Source organism: Bufo gargarizans, chromosome 6, assembly GCF_014858855.1.
Source record: "Bufo gargarizans isolate SCDJY-AF-19 chromosome 6, ASM1485885v1, whole genome shotgun sequence".
Lineage (NCBI taxonomy): Eukaryota > Metazoa > Chordata > Amphibia > Anura > Bufonidae > Bufo > Bufo gargarizans.
The window spans coordinates 387,419,038-387,446,658 of NC_058085.1; the positions used below are offsets into that span (position 1 = coordinate 387,419,038).

The 27,621-nt window shown below is 46.4% G+C and overlaps 2 protein-coding genes across 3 annotated transcripts in view; one reads left to right on the top strand and one right to left on the bottom strand.

The window, feature by feature from the left end:
- LOC122941112 (RRP12-like protein) overlaps positions 1-11,857 on the bottom strand; it is a 50,908-nt gene extending 39,051 nt beyond the window's left edge. For both annotated transcript variants that reach the window (XM_044298123.1, XM_044298122.1), the window contains exons 1-5: positions 11,657-11,857; positions 3,233-3,456; positions 1,752-1,835; positions 1,556-1,632; positions 1,361-1,466 (exon numbers count right to left, since the gene is read on the bottom strand). In XM_044298123.1, coding sequence (XP_044154058.1) covers positions 1,361-1,466; positions 1,556-1,632; positions 1,752-1,835; positions 3,233-3,456; positions 11,657-11,795 — 630 coding nt within the window. In that variant the 5' untranslated portion in view covers positions 11,796-11,857. The remainder of the gene's footprint in view (positions 1-1,360; positions 1,467-1,555; positions 1,633-1,751; positions 1,836-3,232; positions 3,457-11,656) is intronic.
- A 7,210-nt stretch (positions 11,858-19,067) lies between these two features.
- The window catches only part of LOC122942268 (M-phase inducer phosphatase 1-B-like), a 29,828-nt gene continuing 21,274 nt past the window's right edge, over positions 19,068-27,621 (top strand). The window contains exons 1-2 of the mRNA XM_044299772.1: positions 19,068-19,234; positions 23,766-23,872. Of these exons, the coding sequence (XP_044155707.1) occupies positions 19,068-19,234; positions 23,766-23,872 (274 nt within the window). The remainder of the gene's footprint in view (positions 19,235-23,765; positions 23,873-27,621) is intronic.

Below are 27,621 nucleotides of genomic sequence, written 5' to 3' on the forward strand. Positions count from 1 at the left end.
TTCACACAGGCGAGTTTTCCGCACGGGTGCAATGCGTGAGTTGAACACATTGCACTCGCACTGAATCAAGACCCATTCATTTCTATGGGGCTGTTCACATGAGCGGTGATTTTCACGCATCACTTGCGCGTTGCATGAAAATCGCAGAAAGCTCTATTTTGTGTGTTTTTAACGCAACGCAGGCCCGATAGAAGTGAATGAGGCTGCGTAAAAATCGCAAGCATCCGCAAGCAAGTGCGGATGCGGTGCGATTTTCATGCACAGTTGCTAGGTGACAATCGAGATGGGGACCCGATCTTTATTATTTTCACTTATAACAGAATGCATAGTACAATAGCGCTGGAGGGGTAAAAAAAATTAAAAATAATTTAACTCACCTTAATCCACTTGCTAGCGCAGCCGGCATCTCTTCCGTCTTCTTCTTTGCTGTGTGGAGGAAAAGGACCTGTGGTGACGTCACTCTGGTCATCACATGATCCATCACCATGGTAAAAGATCATGTGATGGACCATGTGATGACCGGAGTGACATCACCACAGGTCCTTTTCCTGTACACAGCAAAGAAGAGAAGCCGGGCTGCGCGTGCAAGTGGATTAAGGTGAGTTAAATTATTATATTATTTTTTTTAACCCCTCCAGCGCTATTGTACTATGCATTCTGTATTCAGAATGCTATTTTCCCTTATAACCATGTTATAAGGGAAAATAATAGCAATCTACAGAACACCGATCCCAAGCCCGAACTTCTGTGAAGAAGTTCGGGTATGGGTACCAAACATGCCGATTTTTCTCATGCGCGTGCAAAACGCATTACAATGTTTTGCACTCGCGCTGAAAAATCGTGCATGTTCCCACAACGCACGCGCACCTTTTCCCGCAACGCCCGTGTGAAAGAGGCCTTTCAGTTATATGGGGCACAGCACTGCTTTATCTTGCTTTGCCACAGCAACTACCTACAGCTGTCACAAGAGGGAGCTCACTGTATACAGAGTCATACATTCTGACCGAATCCTGGAGACGGCCGGCCAACTTCAGTTCTGTTGCAGATTTGCCACAGATTTTCCTCCTTTGCAATGAACAGGGTGATACCTGCTGCCAATCCTGCAAATCTGCAGTTGAAAATAGTCACTGCATCTGTCCTTACCCTTAGAAGCAGACATAGAACTGCCATCATTAAGATCGGTGGGAGTTGTCAAACCGCTGGGACCCCCCAGCAATCCTGGGAAAGGCCTGCCGCACTGATTTAGCACTGGGTCCGCTCAATCGTTGGTCCCTGCACAGTGGTACTATTCAACTGAATGACCGGAAGCAACACTGTGCAGGGAAAACCAGTGCGGAATCTGGTATATATTACTACTTACCCATCTAACAGCAGAGACACTGGCAGTGTTGGTTTGGGACGCTAAGATGTCCATAAAAGCTTTGGATGTGTCGGAAAACTTCTTAATCAGCACCGGACCTGGAAGCCTGATAGACAACATATCGTCAAGGCACAAAATAATGATGAGGTGCAATGGATTATAGTGTCACATAGATTTAAGGATAACCCCACGGACCTCTTCATAACCAGATTGAGCAGATAGGCAACGGCAGCCAAAGACTCTGAGGACTCGACCGCTTCCAGGGTGGTCATCTATGAGCAAAACACACAGCAGATCAGAACCACCTCTGCATCACACCGACACATTGCAACTTTACCCAGACGTTACACAGCTGACCCCCGCCCCTCATGGATGCAGGAGAAAGACTCACCAGGGCTGCAAAGTATTCCGTCTCGGTCTCGTTTCCTCCCTGGGAGCGGATCACTTCAGTCACAGCTGCCAGCACAGCGCAGATCTGAGGCAGGGGAAAAAAAATAAAAAATAATCAGACGTTAGTGGAAAGTGTCACCCACCATCGCATGGCGCAGACGCAGCCATTATCACTGTACCATCGACACGCTGCAGTGACTGAGAAAACATTACTATGCATGCAAGTTAGATGCTGTAAGGGCTAGCAATTTCAACCTTTAGTACATGCACCCAAGGGGGCACACGCCACACAACATGTCTACGTGGTGCTTGACCAGTGTCCATCTTAATAGGCAGCACAGTGTATGCTCATAGCATCAGGGGTACTTTCTTGTAATCTGAGTACTTAATACTGATACATTTTGGCATGCTGTTCATTTCCAGGCACCCTAATATTCAGTTTTGCACCCTGCTTCAAGTTTCAAACTTTGTGTCCCTCCCAGTAATACATGCTAGATCTGTGTGTCCAGGATGCTGCTGCCTTCTCCCTGAAACTGCCTTGTGTGTGCTTTCCTCCACGTTTACATTCTGTGTGATTTGCTTTCCTTGTATCCTCGGCCTTGTCTTCACAGTCTGATCTGCTGTGTACTGCACCTATCTCTAACATTGACAGCTCTCTGCTCCCCCCCCCCCCCTCCGTTTTGTCAAACAGCACTGATGTCTGCCAGATTCAGCAGCACTGCCGGCTAGCTGAAGGACTTACACACACTCTGAAGAAGCAAAATCGGGACAGATGTTTACTTAAGAAAAACTGCTTAATTTCACATTAAGGATGCAAATAAACATTAAAAAAAAAAAAAGCAGTGCTGAGATGTCCGTAGGTTATTCCTTTCACTGGACATAACGTGGATAACCCAGGCAGAGACTGTCCTACATTGAGATTCATTCAGGACGTACACACACTGCAAACTATCAGGACAGGAGTGAGGTTTGTGCTGTTGGTACGTATAAGGCCACATGCACATAACCGTATTTTGGGTGTGCATTTTTTGCGCACAGACCCAGTCATTTCTATGGGGCCACTAAAAATATACGGACAGCACATGGATGTCATCTGTGTGCTGTCCACACCCGTGTTGCCGTTCCATTTTGCAGACAAGAACAGCCACTTCAAGTGAAGGGAGTGAGAAAATTGCAGCATGAACGCGGCTGAAATCCGTAATTTGTGGACTGCAAAACTGATACATCTGTGTGCACGTGGCCTAAATCAAAAGGATTGTTCACACTACTGTAGAAGACCCTCAGCTGTGAGAAGTGTAGGCCACTGATAAAGAGTGATCCACAGCAGGATAGGGCCTATAAAAGGCATACGGAGAAGGTTGTCCTGATGGAGACAGTCAGCAAGGCATCTCTCCATTCAGGGCCTAACGCATCTGAGCAGGGCTTTTTATACAGCACGAAACCGCTAGTGGGCCACAAAGAGCTCATCTAGGACGTTCCTACCTCTTTATGAGCCGCCGAGTTGGACTCCCAGTACCTCTGCACTTTGCCAAAAGTAACATTGGTGCAGTCGGACAAGCCACTCAGGAAGGTGGCACCTGACTTTTCTGTCACACCCATTTCGGCGTCCTCCTCCATGTCTTCATCAGGTTTCTTCTGTATGGAGAACGTCCCGGACTGGAGATCATTGTGGAGCTTGAGTGCGTCTACCGTCAGGTCACTTTTACCTGGAAAGAGGACGGCAAATCAGAACAAGGTCAGGACTACACAGATGGACGGACGATTTCACATGCTTAAAAATGCCCGCGTCCCAAACCTAAAACTGTGCGAGCTGAAAACAGGACAGTCTGCGCTGGAACATTTAGAGGGGGCAATGCACGGCTTCACAAGCAACGTCATTGCTCCAATGCATCGAAAAACTAAACATGGTCCCGCCTCTGAAACCTGCGCCTGTCCCCAGAAAAGGGTCCCAAAGTGGGAGAGGACATTGGGCATTAGGGTTGTCACCATACCAAAATTTTGATTCAATTTTCATACCATAAAAAAGTACAGCGATACTCGATACCACGCGAAAAAAATAAAACACCAAAAAGGCTCCGTGCATTTCGCATTTTATGGAACGTCCAGCCCATAATAGAACAGTCCTATCCTATATTTTGGGGGGGGACAAAGCAAATTGTGATTTATTTTTTTCTTTCTATTTCTACGTTCACCGCATAGGAGATATATTTAATATTTTAATAGTTCAGACTTTTTCGGACGCAGCGATACCCAATATGTTAATTTTTTATTTATTTATATATTTTATATGTCAAATTGGGAAAGGGGGTGATTCAAACTTCAAAATATTTTGCTTTGTTTTTTTCCTTTTTTTCCCCGTTTTATTTAATAACTATTTCCCCCCTTAGGCTACTTTCACACTGGCGTTTCTGGGTCCACTTGCGAGATCCGTTTCAGGGCTCTCACAAGCGTCCCAAAACGGATCAGTTCAGCCCCAATGCATTCTGAACAGATAAGGATCCATTCAGAATGCATCAAATTGACTGCGTTTGGTCTCCGTTGCGTTTTTGAAGACGGTCACTAAAACGCAGCTTGCAGCGTTTTAGTGACCGTCTGACTATGCAGAGCCAAACGGATCCGTCTAGACTTACAATGTAAGTCAAAGGGGACGGATCCGTTTTTCACTGACACAATATAGTGCAATTGAAAACGGATCCGTCCCCCATTGACTTTCAATATGTCAAGACGGATCCGTTTTAACTTAGATTTTTTTTTTATGAATAATGCAAACGGATCCGTTATTAACGGATACAAGCATTTGCATTATTCGTGCGAATCTGTCTGTGCAGATACAAGACGGATCCACACCAAACACGAGTGTGAAAGTAGCCTTAGGGGCTAGAACCTGGGATCGTTCAATCCCTTGTCCTATTCACCCTAATAGAGATCTATCAGGGTGACTAGGACCTCACATGCTCCCTGCTTCCCTGTGCATAGTGCACACAGCAGCAGGGAGATTACCATGGCAACCAGGGCTTCAGTAGCATCCTGGCTGCCATGGTAACAGATCGGAGCCCCAGGATTACACTGCTGGGGCTCCGATCAGAAGCTGCCACTGCACCACCAATGGAAATACTTAGGGTGGAGGGCACCAATGATAATAATAAAGTGAGTGGGGGGGGGCTGGACTGTTGACCAATGCATATAATTAACCTCTTAATCAAATGTACGCGGTGGGTGCCGGCTCTATCACACAACCAGCACCTGCCCCGAATGACAGGGCACGGCAATCTGCCGAACCGTGTCTATCACCGCGCCCTGTCATTGAGGGCAGGTGCCGGCTGTGTGATAGAGCCAGCACCCACAGCGCACATTTGATTAAAAGGTTAATTATATGCATCGGTGGCGCAGTGGCCTCTCCCACCATCCCCTTAATCCTTTCATTGGTGGCACAGTGGCCAACAGTCCCTCCCCTTCTCCTCCTCAGTTCTACTGTCATTGGTGGCAGCGGCAGTCGCGTCACAGTGGGAAGGGACTCCCTCCTACTCCACTGTGCCGGCTCAGGAGATCAGGGTCCGTGCTGAGCGCGCACGTGCCATGTTCTCTCAAAGATACTAGGCTGCGCAGTAGCACAGCATAGTATTGGAAAATAGCAAATCCTGGTATCGGATCGATCTGGGTACAAAAATACTGATTGGGTATCGAAAGTTTGATACCCGGTGCAACCCACATGCATGTGCCACTTTCGCCATTCATTGCTATGGGACTTTGGAAAACAGACGAGTGAGCGTGTCTGGCTATTTTCGGAAGTCCCATACCAGTGAATGGAGGGGCGGCTGGGCATGTGCCGTGTCCTCTCCATTCACTGCTTCGGGACTCGCAACGGCACAAATCTCACTGGTACAATGGAGTCCAGGCTGTTCAGCGCACTGAGCCTTTTCTACACTAGATATAATTGTGCGCACTTCTCAGCCGAGAGCAGGACTAGGTCTACTGTATGGAGGAAAGTACCGGGACGCACCTCTTAAAGGGGTCGTGCAGCCAGTAATACTGATGGATTATCCTCAGGATAGGTCACCTATATCTGATTGGTGGGGGTCCGACTCCCGGCACCCCTGATGGCCAGCTGTTTGTGCGAGCGTTACTTCCTCCTCAATATTACGCTGCGCATCGTCTCGCTTGCAGCAGCGGCGCAGTGTCGTGACTTGAGCTTGTACCAGTGAAGGATCGCCGAGTGCGGAGGCGCATATTTGGATAAAAGTCACCAACATTCTGCAGACTCAATGCGGGTCAATCAAAGATCGACTTAATATACTGGTCATTAATAGCTTGTGATGACTGAGGACATTGCACCGGTTTCTCACGATGAGTCTTCAGTTCCACAAAATATCGTCTCTTTATCTTTTGAAGAGTTATCCGATTTATCCTACATGCAACAATGTTGTCTCAAACAGGACTCAAGTCCTATGAGGGATTTTTCTTATGATTTCCAAACTTCCTATCCTGATTTCTACCCTATACAATCTAGATCTATTGCTTTGGACCGCTTTCAGGAATTAATTGAAAAATACCTTTTTGCCTTGCATGACGCAGTGTATGTGTATGTATGTATATATATATATAATAAAAATAAGAATAAGATATGTGATAATTTTACACACTGAGCGCACAATGGTTTCTTAAAATATATGGCAATTTTTCTATGGAGTTTCAGGAATTAATCTGCCAGGTGGCTTCTTTTCTGCTAAAACATTACTATTTTTTATGTTCGATCAGTGCTTCTTTCTACAACGGACCGGTGTGTCCATGGGGGCTAAATTATCGCCATCTATGGCGAATATTTACATGGCGTGGTGGGAGCATCCCTACTTATTTTCAGCTCATAACCCTTGGGGGACTTGCCTGAGGTGGTACGGTCGCTACATTGATGACCTACTGTTTGTGTGGCGGCCGTCCCACCTTTTGGCGATTTCCTCAATGATAATAAATGCCATTTAAAATTCTCTTTTTTTGGTGATGCTTCCGCCATTCCCTTTTAAGACCTCACTTTAACAGGAGAGGTCATTACCAGTACTGTTTCGTCAAATACATATCGCAAGGATATCGCTGGCAACACTACTTTATTTGCTACCTCTTGCCATCCTCTACATGTGATATACAATATCAAAGCAAGACGCAATTGCTCTGGTGATCAAGCCTTTAACAAAGAGATGGCATTGGTTTCCTTCGAGATTATCCATCATGGACTATAGATCGGGCTCAGAAATTTGTTGCATTAAAGTCCAGAACTGATCTTGTTGTTCCCGATAGGCACTTACCTATCAGAAGCAAGCGGAGACGCACTGACGGCAAAAAGGAGAATACCGTATCTTTTGTTACAAGTAGTGTTGAGCGAACTTGTGTTTTAAGTTTGGCGTCTAAAGTTCGAGTTCATGTTATCGAAGTATCCCGTTGTGGATTCTAAACTTCGTTATGGTCCATGGTAGCGGAATCCATAATGGAATACTTCGATAACCCGAACTTTAGACGCCGAACTTAACACAAGTTCGCTCAACACTAGTTACAAGTTATAGTCCTGAATATTAAGAAATATGCAGTTTATATGCGGCTTTAACTTTTGATGAACAATGGACCGGTATCGCCTGACTTGGTATCAAGTGTATTGCGCGCCCATTTTGGCTCAGAAATTCAGTCTTCAGAAATTCAGTTTGTACGCAGAGGAAAAAACCGCAATGTATCCACCTGGTTGAACTATAAGGGCACATACAAGTGTGGCCATCACATTTGTACGTGCTGTAGCTACATTCAAGTCGGTTCCTCCATCTTTTCTTTTTCCATGCAACGCTCTTTTGTGTCTAAACACTATATCAATTGTAATAGCAGCTACGTTGTATATTGCACCACATGCTCCGTTTGTCATCTGCAGGTTGTTGGTTGCACAACTAACAGCTTGAAGACAAGAATTCAGAGGCATCTATCAGACATACCATGTCTCAGCTGTTAGTCTCCACTATGCTGCGGTACACCAGGGCAACGGAGCAGGCCTTCAAGTACAAGGTCTGGAAGGGGGGGGGGGGGGGTAAGCTTTTGAATAGGGAAGTCTTTTGGATTTTTTCTATGGGTACTTTGGCTCCGCAAGGGTTAAATCGCAGGCATGCTCTGACTCTGCACTATTGATTTTTTTTTATTTATATGTTAAATATTATAATTCTACATAAATTGCACTATTTTGTATTATACATTTTATATGGTCTTGTATTATAACAATGGATTACTGAATGGACGTTGGGCGTGTTCTAGATTAATTGTGCTCATCTGGCAATCAGTAGCTGCGTCTACTTAAGGCCTCATGCACACGACCGTTGTTTTATTCCGTGTCCGTTGTGCTGTTTTTCCAGATTTTCTGCAGACCCATTGACTTTCAACGGGTCCGTAAAAAAAACTCGGCTAATGCACCGTTTGTCATCCGCGTCCGTGGTTCCAGTCCGTAAAAAAATATATAACATGTCCCATTATTTTCGCGGAAAACGGTTTGCGGACCCATTCAAGTCAATGGGACCGCTAAAAAACACGGAGGCACACAAGATTGTCATCCGCGTCCGTTTTTTTCCTACCATTTGCGTAACAAACCTGTCTTAGATTTTTTTTTTTTACTTTCCTTCATGTCTGGTGATCCTCCAAAAATAAAGGAAGGCATACAGAAACAAAAACAGATCACGGAACGGAACACAACAACGGTCGTGTGCATGAGGCCTTAACCACAGTGCAACTGTTCACTTTTGTCATGAGGAAGGATCAGAAGTAATCGATCCGAAACGCGTAGATGTGAATCCACTGTATTTTAAGAATAAAGGCTGTCACTGTATGGAAGCTGGATACCTGCACAAATCTTTGTTGCCATAGTTTGGAATCGGCGCTTGGTTCCCAGCGCAATCCGTGCTTCCCGTGTGAAACAGGTCTGGCGAGCGCCACAACCTCATTTTTTTCTTCTCATTGATAGCTTGTGCACCGCCAGAGGAGCCGCCTAGTTTATGACAAGGATCAGGCCCCATCATAAATTAAATATCGTTGCACAGGCTTTTCAAAAATTGCAACTTACAACTTTTTTTTAGGCCAAAAACTGTCTTCGGCTACTTTCACACTAGCGTTCGATCGGATCCGATCGTAATAATGCAGACGGAGGCTCCGTTCAGAACGGATCCGTCTGCATTATTTTCGCATATAAAAGCTAAGTGTGAAAATAGCCTCGGACGGATCCGTCCAGACTTTCAATGTAAAGTCAATGGGGGACGGATCCGCTTGAAGATTGAGCCATATTGTGGCATCTTCAAACGGATCCGTCCCCATTGACTTACATTGTAAGTCTGGACGGATCCGCACGCCTCCGCACGGCCAGGCGGACACCCGAACGCTGCAAGCAGCGTTCAGCTGTCCGCCTGTCCGTGCGGAGGCGAGCGGAGCGGAGGCTGAACGCCGCCAGACTGATGCAGTCTGAGCGGATCCGCTCCATTCAGACTGCATCAGGGCTGGACGGAAGCGTTCGGGTCCGCTCGTGAGCCCCTTCAAACGGAGCTCACGAGCGGACCGACGAACGCTAGTGTGAAAGTAGCCTTAAGGATGTTCGTAAATAACCCCCCCAAGAACTGTCAAGTCCAACACTCCTCGGTCATTAAAAGGGTTTTCTGAGATTTTCTTTTACTGATGATCATCAGTATCTGATCGGTGGGGGTTCGACACCAGGGACCCCCGCCGATCAGATGTTGGGAAGGCACCAGCGTTTCTGTGAGCGCAGCGGCCTTCTCTCAGCGCCGTACATTGTTTAGCGGCTGTGCTTGGTATCGCGCTCAGCCCCATTCACTTCTATGGGGCTGAGCTGCTCCTAGGCCACATGACCGATGAAGGTGTCATTACTCGGCCTAGAAAAAGCGGAGACACGGTTGCGGCACTCGCAGGACCCCCGGTGCTTTCTCAAACAGCTGATCAGCGGGGGTTCTGGGTGTCTTATTCCCACAGATCAGATACTGATCACTTATCTAGAGGATAAATCCCCTTTTAACATCAACACAAAAGAGGGCCATTTAATAATGCCAATTTGGTAAACAAAAAAAATACAAAAAAATTGTTGCAAGGCCCCTTTCTGCGATAAAAAAAAAAAAAAAGGATAGGCCTTTGTTTGCCATCCTCGCCACTGGGGAATAGCGTGACCCTGGCAAATTTACCATTTACACCTGGAAACAGGAGTCAATGATACTGGAAATCTACCCCGGTCGGCGCGTGCATCATAAATTAGGTGCACCCTCTGTTACGGTCCGTGGTAGCGGAATCCATAACAGAATTCTTAGATAACCCGACCATTGAAAACGCAAGTTCGCTCAACACTACCCCTGTTCTAAGAAACAGCTGAATATTTTTAATAAAAATTATTTTGAAAACACAAGTTCGCTCATCCCTATACAGGGGTTAAAAATCAGTCTGTTTGCAAGCTGTGACTGTGTTTTCTTAGAATCATGTCATCCGACAGCTCATGTGTAGCTCTTAAAGGTGTTGTCTCATCATGGACAATGGGGGCATATCGCCAGGATATGCCCCCAATGTCTTATAGGTGTGGGTCCCACCGCTGGGAGCCCCGCAAGTGAACGAAGGAGCACTGCGCATGAGCAGCCGGCCTCCATTCATTTTCTATGGGGCCGGCGAAAATAGACAAACACTGGCTTGGCCATTTCCGTCGACGCCATAGAAATGAATGGGAGCGTGGACCACGCATGCGCGGTACACTCCCATAAACCTCTAGGGGGAGCCGGCTTGGGGGTGGCCAGATCGGAGTCCTCCAGCCACGACCTTGCGGGGCTCTGTTCTTGATATAGGTGCAGGTCCCAGCAGTGGGACCCGCACCTAAAAGACAATGGGGGCATATCCTAGCGATATGCCCCCATTGTCCAAGATGAGACAACCCCTTTAAAGGGATTCTGTCTCCTGGATTTTAGCGATTTTCACACCATCATATCAGTCTCCACGATTTAGTTTAAAATCTACTGGTCTTATCCCCATCTGTCCTGTCAATTAGGGTAAAAATCGCTTTCATTAATATGCAAATTACCTCTATAAGGAGCCCAACTGCACCCATTATCTCGGAGCCCAGCACCGCCCCTCTGTTAATTATTCATTTCTCGCTTATTTTTTTTTTTCTTCCAGTGCGTTGTAATCTTGCGCCTGCGCCCTGGTTATACTGGTCCGGCCCGCGCGGTGTCTTGGCAGCATGCTCTGCCTTCGAGCTGCTAAGTGCTATGGGCCCGGATGCTGAACTCCAGGTGGCCCTAAGTCTCCACAGAAAGGAATGAACAGACGCAGTCTTCTACAGACATCCACTCTCGCTAACAGAACCAGGTCCCAAGCGGGAGACCCCCAGCACACACATAAGCATTCATATCCCCCACGAGGGATAAACCATTTAAAGGGGTGTTTCAATAACCCGTTTCCTCCCTATGCACTGGATAGGAAATACCTGCCGGACCACTGGGGGTCCTAACAATGCAACCGCCTCGGAGGTCTCACATGCCACGTATGACTGGGGTGGTACAGACCTGCATGCACTCTATTATGGGACGTCTGTGAGCGCTGTCCCCGGCTATGTCCAGCAGAGCCATAGAGCGGTGGTGTGCTCGCTGGACCTGACCCACCTCTCCAATGGGGGGACATGGGACCGCCATTCTCATGATCATGGAGAGTCCCAGTGATCAGACCCCCAGTGTTATCCCCAAAGCATCCTCTGTGTGCCAGCGTGAGATCATCAGGGCACCTCTGAATGTAAACAATCCGTGTTGCCATTCACTGACAGTAAGCAGTGATCTGGAAAATTAGCTGACGAAAGTCCCATCTATCTTGCGGACCGGTGCCAGTCTCTGTCCCAGCACGGCTGTCTGTCCTCACCTGAGGGGCGGCTGAAGAACCGGCTTCTCGCAGCTTCCCGGTGCCGCTTGGCCTGTGGGTTGGATTCGCTGCTGTGTCCCTTCTTCCAGCGCTTTACTTTCCCGGCGGTACCGGAGCGGAGCTTCCCCGTCTTCCCCATGATTTCTGAGATCTACCTGTCCACGCCGTATCCACGTGCGGCCTCCAACACACAGCGCTCACTTCCGGGCACCAGCTCTATGGTGCCAGCGCGGCCAGGAGACGGGACTGCGGAGCAGCGGCCTCTGGTGGCCAGAAATGGTACTGCAGGGGGAGGTCATCCTGGAAGATTCTGCACGGATTACAGATCTCCCCCCCCCCCCCCAAAAATAAATAAATAAACACATAAAAAAAAATATAGAACGCAACAGCCTCACATTATACAAGGTCTTTTACCCTGAGTTTAGTATTTTTCTTTTAGTCAGAGTTTTGCATTGTGTTTTTAATGCATCAAGAAAATGAACCCTTTTATAGGATTTAAAGAGGTTCTCCCATGGCAAATGTAAAAAATGAAAATCAGACATCATATAGTAAATGACAATCTCTTTCTAACACAGCTAGAACCAGCCCTGTACCTCACATGGATCCAGAGATCTCCACATTTACTGCTAGATTTATATCAAGCTGACAGCTCAGGGGGTGTGTCCATTCTGCCGCAGCTCAGGGGGCGTGCCCATGCTCTCCCTATCACAGCTCAGGGGGCGTGTCCATACTCTCCCTATCACAGCTCAGAGGGCATGTCCATGCTCTCCCTATCACAGCTCAGGGGGCGTGTCCATGCTCTCCCTATCACAGCTCAGGGGGCATGTCCATGCTCTCCGTATCACAGCTCAGGGGGCGTGTCGATGCTCTCCCTATCACAGCTCAGGGGGCGTGTCCATGCTCTCCCTATCACAGCTCAGAGGCGTGTCCATGCTCTCCCTATCACAGCTCAGGGGGCGTGTCCATGCTCTCCCTATCACAGCTCAGGGGGCGTGTCCATGCTCTCCCTATCACAGCTCAGGGGGCGTGTCCATGCTCTCCCTATCACAGCTCAGGGGGCATGTCCATGCTCTCCCTATCACAGCTCAGGGGGCGTGTCCATGCTCTCCCTATCACAGCTCAGGGGGCATGTCCATGCTCTCCCTATCACAGCTCAGGGGGCGTGTCCATGCTCTCCCTATCACAGCTCAGAAGGCAGTTCATGGATGAAACTGAGCATGTGCGGCCTTCTCAGTGAGCCAAAGAATTAAGAAAAAAACAAACAACAATCAGCAGGTGGCGCTATACAGCTACATTTTACTAAATAGCTCAGAAGCTATGCTAATTTTTTAATTACATGCAATTACAAAAGTATTCAGATCCAGATGCTGATTTGAAAACTGTAGAATATTTTTCGTGAGACAACCCCTTTAAACATTTTATATGTTAAATCTTTGTTTATGTTTGTTATGATTTCTAAAATATTTTTAGTTTTGTCGCAAAGTGAAAAACAATTGCAAACAGATACTTATACATAGTGCAATACTGTCAGGGAGGCGTCTGATTGGCTCCAAATTTATTCTGCCACAGTACAACAGCCCCAAACATACGGCCAATGTCATTAAAGGGGTTTTCTGAGACGTTAATATTGGTCATATTATTATTATTTTATTTTATACATAGGTCATCAATATCTGATCGATAGTGGTCCGACAGCTGGGACTCCCACTGATCAACTGTTTGAGATGTCACCGGCATTCACAGTAGTGTCGGGGCCTCTTGCAGCTTTCCCTAGACCAAGTGACGTCACGTTCATTGGTCACGTGGCCTAGGCGCAGCTCGGCCCCATAGAAGTGAATAGAGCTGAGTGCCATACCAAGCACAGCCGCTATACAATGTACGGCGCTGTGTGTGGTGAGCACGGAGAAGGCGCTCCAGATGATGGGTCATCAGTATAAAAGTATCAGAAACCCCCTTTAAGAACTATCTTCAGGGTAAAGAAGAACAATGAGTCCTGGAAGTGATGATATGGCTCCCACAGCCCTGATTTTAACATCATGGAGTCTGGGATTAGATGAAGAGACAGAAGGATTGGAGGAAGCACCAGGCTGAAGTTGGTTTCTTATTCACATCATTTGTATTTTTTTATTTTTGTTTTTGAATGAATTTTGAGGCGACCTTATCCCAAATAATAGAAAAAGTCCTTAAAGTACCGTAAATCAGTTGAAAGCGGCATTAAAATACAAATGACGGGCACAAAATGGGCATAAAAGTGGGCACAAAAAAGTGTGATTTATAGAATTAAATGAATTCGGACCAATGATCTCGCCAAGCCAACATACAGAGGGCAATGCCTGGCATTAGATAGACGTGAGTTAAGCCTGGTCCGAACAGGTTCTGGGCACAAGATCTGTATCTGATGAGGGGCATCACCCTCTGTATGTTGGCAGTGTAAGATCACTGGCCCAAATTCAATAGATTTTTTAAATCACACTTTTTGTGCCCACTTTTATGCCCTTTTTGTGCCCGTCATTTGTATTTTAATGTCGCTTTCTACTGATTTACTTTAAGGGGGTTGTCCAGATTCAGAGCTGAACCCAGACATACCCACATTTTCACCTAGTCAGCCCCCTAATATGAGCATCAGAGCTCATATTAGGGGGGTAGCCTGGGTCAAAATGTGGGTATGTCTGGGTTCAGCTCTGAACCTGGACAACCCCTTTAAGGACAGCTCACTGCAACTTTTTCTACTACTTGGGATTAGGTCTCCTCAAAATTAATAACAAAAAAATAATACAAATGATGTGAATAAGAAACCAACTTCAGCCTTGTGGAGCAAGCCTACATCCACAGAAGATCTGTAACTGGTTCTCCAAGATGTCTAGAACAACCTACATGCCGAGTTCCTCCAAGTGCACCAAGAGGAACTGATGCTGCTCTGAAGGCAAAGGCTTCACATAAAATATTGATTGGATTCAGATTTCTCTTTTGTTCATTCACTTTGCATGTTGATAAAAATTAATTATTAACACTTCTATTTTTTTAAAGCATTTTTCATACTTTGCAGTATTCCATACCTGCCTAAGACTTTTACACAGTACTGAATATCTCTCCCATTTTAATATAATTAACTTTTTTTTCAGCTTTTTCAGCATAGAATGGGAAGAAAAAGGTAAAAAAAAATTATAGTTTTACTCATTTAATTGTTACCAGGGTTGAGTTACTATAAAGTGAAGTCATGAAAAATGAATTTTACTTTCTGCTCCATTCATTTAGACATCTTGGGGCTGGGTGGGTAATGCCTAGAGTTTGTTTTGGCTGCAAGATTTTAAGGTTTTTTTTATATTTAAAAAGTAGCCATGCTGGGGGTGGGGGGATCTGGTGGACAAGGCTGGCAACATCCATTTAGTCAAGTGCCTAAGGCTCATTGATGCACATGGGGGGTGAAGGCGCCGGCCTGGTCCAATCCCACAGAAGAGATACTATAGCACAGACTGCTAAAAAGTTACTGCTGCATATGATAGAAAGATGTCAGAGCACACAGGGGGTCACAGCCTGCTGTGTAAGGGGCTACATAGCCACAGATCGGTCAGATCGCCCATATTGACCTCTGTCCACTGCCGAAAGTGCCTACAGTGGACACATGATTACACATCAGAATTGGACCACGAAGCAATGGAAGAAGGCAGACTGCTCGTTTTCTTTTACATGACGCGGTCAGCCGGGGCTGTGAGGGTCACTTACCTGGGGAAGAGATGGCACCAGGAGCACCATGGGAAGGAGACAAGCCAGCTGGGCAGTGTGGTGCTCTGGGCAATGTTCTGCTAAGTAACCTTGGGTCTTGAAATTTATGTGGATGAGACACGTACCCCTTAGGGTAGGAACCTTCTTTTTCAATTTGCATTGGCTATTCTGTAAAATTGTAATTACATACAGTCATGTGAAAAAATTAGGACACCCTTTGAAAGCATGTGGTTTTTTGTAACATTTTTAATAAAAGGTTATTTCATCTCCGTTTCAACAATACAGAGAGATTAAAGTAATCCGACTAAACAAAGAAAACTGAAGAAAAGTCTTTTCAAGATCTTCTGTAAATGTCATTCTACAAAAATGCCTATTCTAACTGAGGAAAAAGATAGGACACCCTTGCCCCTAATAGCGAGTGTTACCTCCTTTGGCTGAAATAACTGCAGTGAGACGGTTCTTGTAGCCATCTACCAGTCTTCGACATCGGTCTGAGGAAATTTTACCCCACTCCTCAATGCAGAACTTTTTCAGCTGTGAGATGTTTGAGGGGTTTCTTGCACGTACAGCCCTTTTCAAGTCACCCCACAGCATCTCAATGGGATTCAAATCTGGACTTTGACTTGGCCATTCCAGGACTCTCCATTTCTTCTTTTTCAGCCAATCTTTGGTTGATTTACTAGTATGTTTTGGGTCATTGTCATGTTGCATGGTCCAGTTCCGCTTCAGCTTTAATTTTCTAACTGATGGTCTCACATGTTCTTCAAGCACCTTCTGATACACAGTAGAATTCATCGTGGATTCTATGATGGTGAGCTGACCAGGTCCTGCTGCAGCAAAGCAGCCCCAAACCATGACACTTCCACCTCCATGCTTCACAGTTGGTATGAGGTTCTTTTCTTGGAATGCTGTGTTTGGTTTACGCCAAACATGTCCTCTGCTGTTGTGTCCAAATAATTCAATTTTGGACTCATCTGTCCAAAGAACATTATTCCAGAAGTCCTGGTCTTTGTCAACTTTATCTCTGGCAAATGTCAGTCTGGCCTCGATGTTTCTCTTGGAAAGCAAAGGTTTCCTCCTTGCACACCTCCCATGCAAGTTAAACTTGTACAGTCTCTTTCTGATTGTAGAGGCATGTACTTCTACATCAACAGTAGCCAGAGCCTGCTGTAGTTCTCGAGATGACACTTTAGGGTTTTTGGAGACCTCTTTTAGCATCTTGCGGTCTGCTCTTGGGGTGAACTTGCTGGGGCGACCAGTCCTGGGCATGTTGGCAGTTGTTTTGAAAGCCCTCCACTTGTAGACTATCTTCCGGACAGTGGAATGGCTGATTTCAAAATCTTTTGAGATCTTTTTAAATCCCTTCCCAGACTCATAGGCTGCTACAATCTTTTTTCTGAAGTCCTCTGACAGCTCTTTTGCTCTCACCATGGTGCTCGCTCTCACTTCAACAGTCAGGAGCACACCAAACTAAATGTCTGAGGTTTAAATAGGGCAAGCCTCATTCAACATGCAGAGTAACGATCTACTAATTATGTGCACCTGGTGTGATATACCTGTGTGAGATCTGAGCCAATTTAAGAGGGAATACATGTGAGGGTGTCCTATCTTTTTCCTCAGTTAGAATAGGCATTTTTGTAGAATGACATTTACAGAAGATCTTGAAAAGACTTTTCTTCAGTTTTCTTTGTTTAGTTGGATTACTTTAATCTCTCTGTATTGTTGAAACGGAGATGAAATAACCTTTTATTAAAAATGTTACAAAAAACCACATGCTTTCAAAGGGTGTCCTAATTTTTTCACATGACTGTAATTATGACACTGGAACAATCCTGGATTTTTTACAATTCTGGGTTATGGTCGTCACAACTTGTGACCCAATGGCTGCGCTGCAATCTTTGGTCATGTGAGGGGTGTCGCAGCCCAAATCCCCAGCCCCAGCTTAAAGGGGTTATCTGAGACTAAAAAATGCCCCCCATATACCAGGGCCCCTCAAACTGAATCTACTTACCTGGCTCCCCGCTCCCCGTGCCGCTCCTGGTCCTCGCACGGCCGCAGCTGCTTCTCCCCGTGCCCCATGCGCAGATGAAAATATCTGGTGTCGAGGGAGGGGGGGGGGGGGGCAGCCAATGGCAGACGGTGACGAGCCTATCTAACATCATGGGTTTCCAATATTGATGACCTATGCCTAGGATAAATAAATAGGTAAAAGGCGACAGCAATCTCCGATCTCTTCTTTATTGATAGTACTTCAGTAAATGTGCACACACAGCGACAAATGCAACGTTTCGGCTACATCGATAATAACACATACATAAATGTATGTATAAATGCCCAATCTAATAGCAGTGGAGTCCAGGTATCTCGGTCCACACCATCGCATTATACCCAGAATCTATAAAAAGGAGGGAGAGAAAAAAGTGACTAGTTAAAACAAGGCTAAAAACATAGATGCTGTATAACTGAGTCCGATCATATTCATTTATACTTTATAACCACCAGCTCACCCATATTAATATATAATGCTATGTAAATAAAGACTTGAATATATCTGGTTGTATATTGGCTAGTTTAAATGACTGAAGTACTATCAATAAAGAAGAGACGGAGATGCTGCCGTCGCCTTTTACTTATTTATCTATCTAGGATCTGCGGTTGCGGCGTGGCTGGTGCAGTCGCTGAGACCTTTGTGTGCTGCTCCTACATATCTTTTTGACTAGGCCTAGGATAGGTCATCAATCTCAGATCAGTGGAGGTCCGACACCCGGCAGCAGCGCTGATCGGCCGTATGAGGAGACGGCATGCACCTATGTGAGCGATGTGTTCTTTTTACTGTTTTACTGCTCGCCATCTACATCCGTCCCATTCACTTCAATAGGCAGGAGCAGTTGTGTTACGCTGTCATTACCCTGCTCACTGCTGCAATGCCGACGGTGACCGGGTAAACAGCGAAGAGAAGGCGGCGCTCACAGGAGCACTGCGTTCTCTTCAGACAGCTGATCATAAGGGGTGCCCGGCGTCGGACCCCCGCCAATCTGATATTGATGACTTGTACTGAGGTTCAGTTATCAATAATGCAAACCAGAGAACCCCTTTATTAGTTTCCTATGGTGAAAAAAAAATATTATACAAACACATAGAGATACTGTATATTAGCCAAAAATTTTGATAATTATGGTCATTTTCATGTGGCATTTAGTCACCGGGGCAGTGCAACTTCAACGGGAACAAAAAAGGGGCATGTAGCATCTCAACTCCTGCAATATTTCCAGCATGGTTGCTTGGACTTGGTTTCCAGTATTTTACAGTGATTTTGCAACAACGTCATGTTACCATGAACCCTATAATTAAAAATGGTGCTTTCCATTTAATACCAGAAGCTATGAGGTCGCCGGTGATCAACTGTGCAAGAATTAATTACAAGCATCAGATCCAGACTGTTAGAGCTTCACAAGAGGCGGCTCTGCCCACAAACAGGACCTGGGAGACACTTGGCTTCTCAAAGCCTCCTGAGGACTAGTCAGCTGTTCTCTGGCTGCTTGTTGTAGATACCATCACCAGGCACTACTCATTATGCTGTGACAGAGAGGGACATTCAAACAAGCAGCAGATCAAAGCCTTTGTTAGAGCAGGGCATCTAAACATAAACAGCCCTGCATCCATCCAGCCTGTGCAGATCAGCCCTGCAATGTCCTGTGCTCTGGAGGTGGATGTCCTGCCAAGGGTCAGCAGTGACCAGGACCCTGGCAGCTGTGACAGCAGCCTGGATGAAGTGCTGAGCTTTTCTCCAGATCTGGGGCTCTCACCTGTCACCTGCCTCTCTGGGAACATGGGGCATCTACACTGCGGAGACAGGTACCGGGCTGAGAAAGTTACATTGTATTGTGATGTATTATATGGCATCATGTCATGTTGTACTATCTCATGTTGTGTTACATTGTATTGCGTTGTGTAGCGTATGGTGTTATGTTGTCCTGTTCTTTCTCGTGTTATGTTACGTTGTAATGTATTATTTTGTTCTGTATTGTGCATTATGTTGCATCATCTGATTTTGTGTTATGTTAGGCTACTTTCACACCTGCGTTCGGTGCGGATCCGTCTTGTATCTGCACAGACGGATCCGCGCCTATAATGCAAACACTTGTATCCATTCAGAACGGATCCGTTTGCATTATTCTTTTAAAAAAAAGTCTAAGGGCTCTTTCACACTTGCGTTCTTTTCTTCCGGCATAGAGTTCCGTCGTCGGGGCTCTATGCCGGAAGAATCCTGATCAGGATTATCCTAATGCATTCTGAATGGAGTGAAATCCGTTCAGGATGCATCAGGATGTCTTCAGTTCCGGAACGGAACGTTTTTTGGCCGGAGAAAATACCGCAGCATGCTGCGCTTTTTGCTCCGGCCAAAAATCCTGAAGACTTGCCGCAAGGCCGGATCCGGAATGAATGCCCATTGAAAGGCATTGATCCGGATCCGGCCTTAAGCTAAACGTCGTTTCGGCGCATTGCCGGATCCGACGTTTAGCTTTTTTAGAGTGGTTACCATGGCTGCCGGGACGCTAAAGTCCTGGCAGCCATGGTAAAGTGTAGCGGGGAGCGGGGGAGCAGCATACTTACCGTCCGTGCGGCTCCCGGGGCGCTCCAGAGTGACGTCAGGGCGCCCCAAGCGCATGGATCACGTGATCGCATGGCTCGTCATCCATGCGCATGGGGCGCTCTGACGTCACTCTGGAGCGCCCCGGGAGCCGCGCGGACTGTAAGTATACCGCTCCCCCGCTCCTACTATGGCAACCAGGACTTTAATAGCGTCCTGGGTGCCATAGTAACACTGAACGCATTTTGAAGACGGATCCGTCTTCAAATGCTTTCCGTACACTTGCGTTTTTCCGGATCCGGCGTGTAATTCCGGCAAGTGGAGTACACGCCGGATCCGGACAACGCAAGTGTGAAAGAGGCCTAAGTCAAAATGGATCCGTCCTGACTTACATTGAAAGTCAATGGGGGACGGATCCGTTTTCAACTGCACCATATTGTGTCAGTGAAAACGGATCCGTCCCTATTGACTTACATTGTAAGTCAGGACGGATCCGTTTGGCCAGGGGCGTAGCTATAGGGGGTGCAGAGGTAGCAGTCGCTACCGGGCCCAGGAGCCTGAGGGGGCCCAAATACCCTTGTGCTGCATAAGAAGACACACAAAGCACTGAGGGAAGGGGGGCCCAAGTCTAACTCTTGCACCAGGGCCCATGAGCCTTTAGCTACGCCCCTGCGTTTGGCTCTGCATCGCCAGGCGGACACCAAAACGCTGCAAGCTGCGCTTTGGTGTCCGCATCCAGAGCGGAATGGAGGTGGAACGGAGCCAAACTGATGCATTCTGAACGGATCCTTATCCATTCAAAATGCATTGGGGCTGAACTGATCCGTTTTGAACCGTTTGTGAGATCCCTGAAACGGATCTCACAAACGGAATTCAAAACGCCAGTGTGAAAGTAGCCTTACATTGTATTGTATTATGTTGTATCATCTGGTTTTGGTTTAGTAAACAATAGGATTCAAGTGGGACGTTTGTAAATGAAGACGTAGGATGTTAATATTAGGTCCAACCACTGCTCCTGAATTGTCACCCTAAGGGCTCATGCACACGACCGGGCAAACAGCGGGTCCTCAAAATACGGGCCCCGGCCATTCTGGCACCGCATCACGGATGCAGACCCGTCCACAATCCAGAAGGTTGGTGCGGAATGGAGGAAAGGAACCCCACGGAAGCACTACGGAGCGCTTCCGTGGGGTTTCTCTTCGTGCCTCCGCACCGCAAAAGAATAGTGTGTGCACTACTTTTTTTGCAGTGCAGACCATCGGATGCGGATCGCGGACCCCATTCAAATGAATGTGTCTGTGAACCGCATACGGCGGCCGCACTGTCGGTGCCCGTGCATTGCGGACACTAAGGGTTCATGTACAGGAACGTGTTTTCTTTCCATGTCCTTTCGTTTTTGTTTTTTTTAAGACTGTATGCAGAACCATTCCAAAACAATGGAAGTTACCGCGTGTGCATTCCGTTTCTTTATGTCTGTTCCGCAAAAATATAGAACATGTCCTATTATTGTCCCCATCACGGGTAAGGATAGGAATGTTCTATTAGAGGCCAGCTGTTCCGTTCCGCAAAATACAGAATGCACACGGACGTCACCCGTGTGTATTGCGGATCCATGATTTGCGGACCGCAAAATACATATGATCGTGTGCATGAGCCCTAAAGTTTATATGGCCATACAAAGCCCATACAGTACTACCATTCAGTAGCTAAATAATACCGTCTGTCTAGTTACACTTCATTCTGGGAAGGCTGGCTGACAGCCAATATGGTTGCAATCCTTTGGATTATCTTTCCCAGACTCCTGAATGACCAGTCTGCGCCCCGGTTATGCAGTGATGTGTCCTGCCCGCTATTCACACTGCAAAGCTAATCAGATTTACCTTACAGGGTTCAAGGGAAGCTGGGTGACAACCAATATGGGAACTCTTATATCGGTTGTCACTCAGCATTCCCTGAATGTCAAATCTGCTGAAATATGAAGTTATACATCCTATGCTCCCTTACTGCATAACTAATTATGTTTGCTATCCAGGACTCAAGGTAAGATGAGTGACAGCCATTTGGTTGTCACCCAGCTTTCCCGGCCTGGTGGATGGCATATCTAGTTATGCAGTGACATATACCCCAAAATTCTCTTATTACTGCTTAAGGGCTCGTTCACACGACCGTGTAAAGCCCGTGCCCGTGCTGTGGACCGCAAATTGCTGTCCGCTAAGCACGGGCACATGTCGTGTGGCAGCCGCATAGGAATCGCGGCCCCATTCACTTGAATGGGTCCGCGATCCCTCCGTTCCGCAAAAAGATAGAGAAGGCTCTATCTTTTTGCGGTGCGGAAGCACGGAACCTCAGAAAGCACTCCGTACTGCTTCTGTAGTGTTCCGTTCCATGGTTCCGTTCCGCATCTCCGGATTTGCGGAGCCCATTGAAATGAATGGGTCCCCATCCGTGATGCGGAATGGCCACGGAAAGGGACCCGTGTATTGCGGATCCGCAAATGCGGTCCGCAAAATGGGCACGGGCTTCACATGGTCGTGTGAACGAGCCCTAACAAAGATTAGCTGATCAGGACTGAAGGAAAGCTGGGTGACAACCTATATGGTTGCCATTAGAATGCCTAGTCTGGTTGTCACCCAACTTTCCCAGCTTTCTGGATGGCAAATCTTCCTATAAACAGCTCTATATCCCCAAATCAGTTATTACTGCTCAATTAAAAAGATTTGCTCTTCGGGTCTCAAGGAAAGCTGAGTGACAACCAATTTGGTTGCCATTAGAATTTCTAATCTGGTTGTCACCCATGTTTCCCAGGTACCTCCTGCACACACTTATTACTGTATAAGTAATCATTTATGCTGATCAGGACTCAGGAAAAGCTGGGTGACAGCCAATATACGGTAGCTGCCATTAGAATTCCTAATCTGGGTTGTCACATAGCTTTACTAGATCCCCTTCATGTCAAATCTGCCTTTGTGTGCAGCAATATGTTCCCTTATTACTGTATGACTAAGAAGATTTGCTTTTCAGGATTCAAGGAAAGCTGGGTGACAACCAATATGGTTGTCATTAGAATTCCTAATCTGGTTGTCACTTATCTTTCCCAGACTCCTGAAAAGAAATCCTGCCTAGCTAAGAAGTGGTGTATCCTGAACTCCCTTATTACTGCACAACTAATCATTCAGGCCTCATGCACACGACCGTATTTTGTTTCCGTGTCCGATCCGCTTTTTTGCGGATAGGATGCAAAAAACGCGTACAGCACACAGTGTGCTCTCTGCATCCGTATGTCCGTTCCGTTGCTCCGCAAAAAAATAGTGCATGTCCTATTTTTTTTATAGTTTGCGGACAAGGATAGGCATTATTACAATGGATCCGCAAAAAAAACGGATGCCATACTGAACGTCATCAGTTTTTTTGCGGATCCGCAATTTGTGTTCCGCAAAACAAATACGGTCGTGTGCATGTAGCCTCATGCTGATCAGGACTCACGGAAAGCTGGGTGACAACCCCCGAGAGCTGCAATGCAAGATATCGGTTGACACCCAGCTTTTCCAGAAGCAGATAACAGTAAGGAATATTTTGCAGGCATTAGAGGACGACTCGAGAATTTATATCCATTGGATTTAAATTTTTTTTATTGGATTAAATTGCTGTAATACTTCCTTTTTGTGTAAAACAAACTCTGCGCGGGCTACATCTTGTGGTTTCACGCCTGCATTCATTTCTGTTTGATCGGTTGCCATTGGTTTGGGCTGAAGCCACAACAATAGACGCTTAATTCCCTTTGTTCTCTTTGCTCAGTGTCACTCCAAGGAGGAAGCTGAAATTATCCCCAGACTCCCAGCAATCAAGCCCGACGGAGGCACCAAGCCTGCAACAGACTGCCATGGGAACTGCAGCGCTCTCAGGTCAGCCGCATCACTCCCACACAAAGCCGGCTGACGACGAAATGCACACACTGTGTCACCAGGCAGTGCAGAGTCACAGCGCCGGCGTCATGGAGCAATCAATGCGTTGCTGTCGCGTCTATTGACTGCACTGCCAGCGTGCGGTGGCACTGATCTGCACGCCCCGGCTACTGCTCTCCAGTCAATTGTTTGCCTCTTTTTACAGATTGATTGGCTTTAAAGGGATTGTCCAGTCTTCGGCAAATAAATCGCTGGATGATGAAACGTCATGCAGCTTTCGAATTCGCCTTCGCTTGCTCGTTTTCAAGATCTCCGCTTGCTGTCAGAGACATACAAGTTCAGAGTTTGAAATCCGGCAGAGATCTAATACTCGTGACATCTGAGGGGGTTGCAGTTTATCTCCAATCTAGGCAATCCTCAGTGAGATAAGTACATTGGCAGCAGAGAACTGTTACAATGTATCAGCGCAGGTCCGAGGCATGAGCCTGGAGATTACAATGTTTAGACCAGATACAAATGTAACAAACTGGGGGGGGGGGGATTGCACATTGTATTCTGAATGGAAACTAAAATGTTCCCATTTACTGACAGCAAGCAGAGATCTTACAAGCAGTGAAGAATCGAAACCCACAGTCTATGAGAGATGTAAAGGGGTATGCCTATCTCATATCACTTTATTATCAGTAGGGATCTGATTTCCGGGTCCTAAGGCCTCATGCACACGACCGCATCCATTTTGCGGTCTGCAAATCGCGGATCCACAAAATACGGATGTGGTCTGTGCACCGTCCCCATTATTTTATGCAGACTCACTGACGTCAATGAGTCTGTGGCCCGCATTTTGCGGACATGTTCTGTGTGTTTGCCAAACGGACATACGGATGTGGAAAGCAAATGGATGATCCGTGTACTTTCTGCATCTGTATGTGCATTCCGCAAAAGGGTAGAACGTGTCCTGCACTTGGAAGCAAAAGGCCAACCACAGGCCCATTGAAGTCGATGGGTCCGCAAAAAAAAGGGGATGCAACACGGACGGTATCCGTATTTTTGGGATACGCAATTTGCGGACCGCAAAATGCATACGTTCGTGTGCATGAGGCCTAAGAATGAAGTGGCTTGCAGCTCATCTCTATTCCAGTGAATAAGACTGACCGCAGTGCAAGATGAAAAGGCAGCTGTGGTGGATAATGCCGCGAAGGAGCTACAACGCCTAAAGGGGTCCTGCGGTTATAGGGGGTCATCCACAGGTCTAATGCAACCTCTGCAACCTCCACTGATCACGAGAACAGGGCCCAGTAAGCCAAAGTGAATGGTATATTCTGCAGATATGCCATTACTTCATACAGCGGAAAGACTCCTTTATAGTGTATCTCCAACCACTGATGTAAGCAGGGAGGTGACCGATGACATCACTTATTATCCGTCACATCACGTCAACCCAACCGACTTCAATAAATGAGGGATAAACAAATGTATGAAAGACGATGGATCCTTGTCTAAAGTGGAGAATGTCACCTGTCACAGCAGTTGCAGTGCACACACCTCCTGATCATCTTATCTTCATGGAAAAGATACAAATGTATCAGAACTGATGCAAAAAAAAATGTATCACTCTTTTAAATAGGTACATTGTAGTGATTGTCATCTGATCCCCTCGAAATACATGTAAGGGCTCTTTCACACCTGCGTTATTGTCTTCCGGCATAGAGTTCTGTCGTCGGGGCTCTATGTCGGAAGAATCCTGATCAGGATTATCCCCATGCATTCTGAATGGAGAGAAATCCGTTTAGGATGCATCAGGATGTCTTCAGTTCCGGACCGGAAGGTTTTTTGGCCGGAGAAAATACCGCAGCATGCTGCGCTTTTTGCTCCGGCCAAAAATCCTGAACACTTGCCGCAAGGCTGGATCCGGAATGAATGCCCATTGAAAGGCATTAATCCGGATCCGGCCTTAAGCTAAACGTCGTTTCGGCGCATTGCCGGATCCGACGTTTAGCTTTTTCTGAATGGTTACCATGGCTGCCAGGACGCTAAAGTCCTGGCAGCCATGGTAAAGTGTAGTGGGGAGCGGGGGAGCAGCATACTTACCGTCCGTGCGGCTCCCGGGGCGCTCCAGAGTGACGTCAGGGCGCCCCACGCGCATGGATGACGTGATCGCATGGCACGTCATCCATGTGCATGGGGCGCTCTGACGTCATTCTGGAGCGCCCCGGAAGCCGCACGGACGGTAAGTATACTGCTCCCCACTACTACTATGGCAACCAGGACTTTAATCCGGACAACGCAAGTGTGAAAGAGCCCTAAATGATCTGAAAAGCATCTTATCCCACTCCAGGTGATTGATACCTTCTGTGCCTAAAAAATCCCAGATGTCCATATCCAACAGTTTCAGGTGTCGTCCTCTACAACAGGGGTCAGAAACCTCCGGCACTCTGTTTCTTATTTGCGGACATGCTGAACTGTCCGCAAAAAAAATAACGGATCCGCATTTTTGTGGACAGCATACGGCTGTCTAAATTAGCCCTAATAGGGAGAAATTTGTCAATCAGCGGTGGGAGGGTGGAGGAAGACCATCACTCACCAATATCAAGGACTACACTGTAGGTGCCTATCACTGAAAGGTAATTTCATGAAAATGGCTGCATATCGAAGTAAATGACCCAGCGCTGTACACCACGCAACAAAAAAACTTTTCGTCCTATACTAAATCGAGTGTGCGGATTACAAATCCGAAGTCAGAATTGTTGTAACACGTCACAAAATGTTGCTATGCATAAGTAATAAGTATACCTAACTGAATTAAGCACTTGGAAAGCATTGAATAATTTTGAACAGAATGAGTTTTACTCCAACAATTACCTGACCTGCAGCAAAGTTTGCGTAGTAAACAGTGTATGAAAATTGAATGGAATGACAACATTTCAAAAAGTCTAGTTTTTCAGTTAAAAAGTCTTACTTGAGCGAGGCCCAGTACTGTTATAGGGGCTTCAGGCATCTGCTTTAGCGTTTGTGAATGGTCATATTTTCCCGTTGCAAAAAACAGCAGTAGTCCCTATCATGTTGGGATTCCAGTGGCCTTGATACCTGTTCTCCATTGTAGAAATATCTTTATGGAACCGCTCTCCACGTTCGTCACTTACGTGTCCCGAATTGGGTGGGAAAAAGTCAAGATGGGAATGTAAGAAATGCACTTTCAATGACATTCAGCAGCCAAGTTGTTCATGTGCTATAAGCATGTTGTCTACTAATTCAGCATAGTTTGCAGCTCGTCCGTTCCCAAGGAAGTTCTGCACTACAAGGACTAATGCATCCCGAGCTGCGAGTTTCAGAGGGTTGAGTTTTGTTCTGAATGTGTCATCATGCATTAGTTTTTTGATTTCGGGGCCAATAAAAATTCCAGCCTTTATTTTAGCATCAGTTTTCAGTGTGCTAAACTTCTCCTTCAAATACTGGAAACCATTTCCATCACGATCAAGTGCAATTACAAAAATTTTCATTAAACCAAGTTTAATGTGAAGTGGTGGAAGATTAACTTGAAGTGGATCGACCAGTGATTTGTGTTGTACATTGTACTGACCAACTGTGTGCTCGACTCTGAGAGGCCACTGTCTCATTTTGTAATGATTGCTGTCATCACAACTGTTCCATAGGCACAAGAAACACATATGCTTTGTGTACCCTAACTGTAGGCCAAGCAGCAGTGCTACCACTTTCAGGTCAGCACAAATTTTCCATTTATGTTCTGAGTA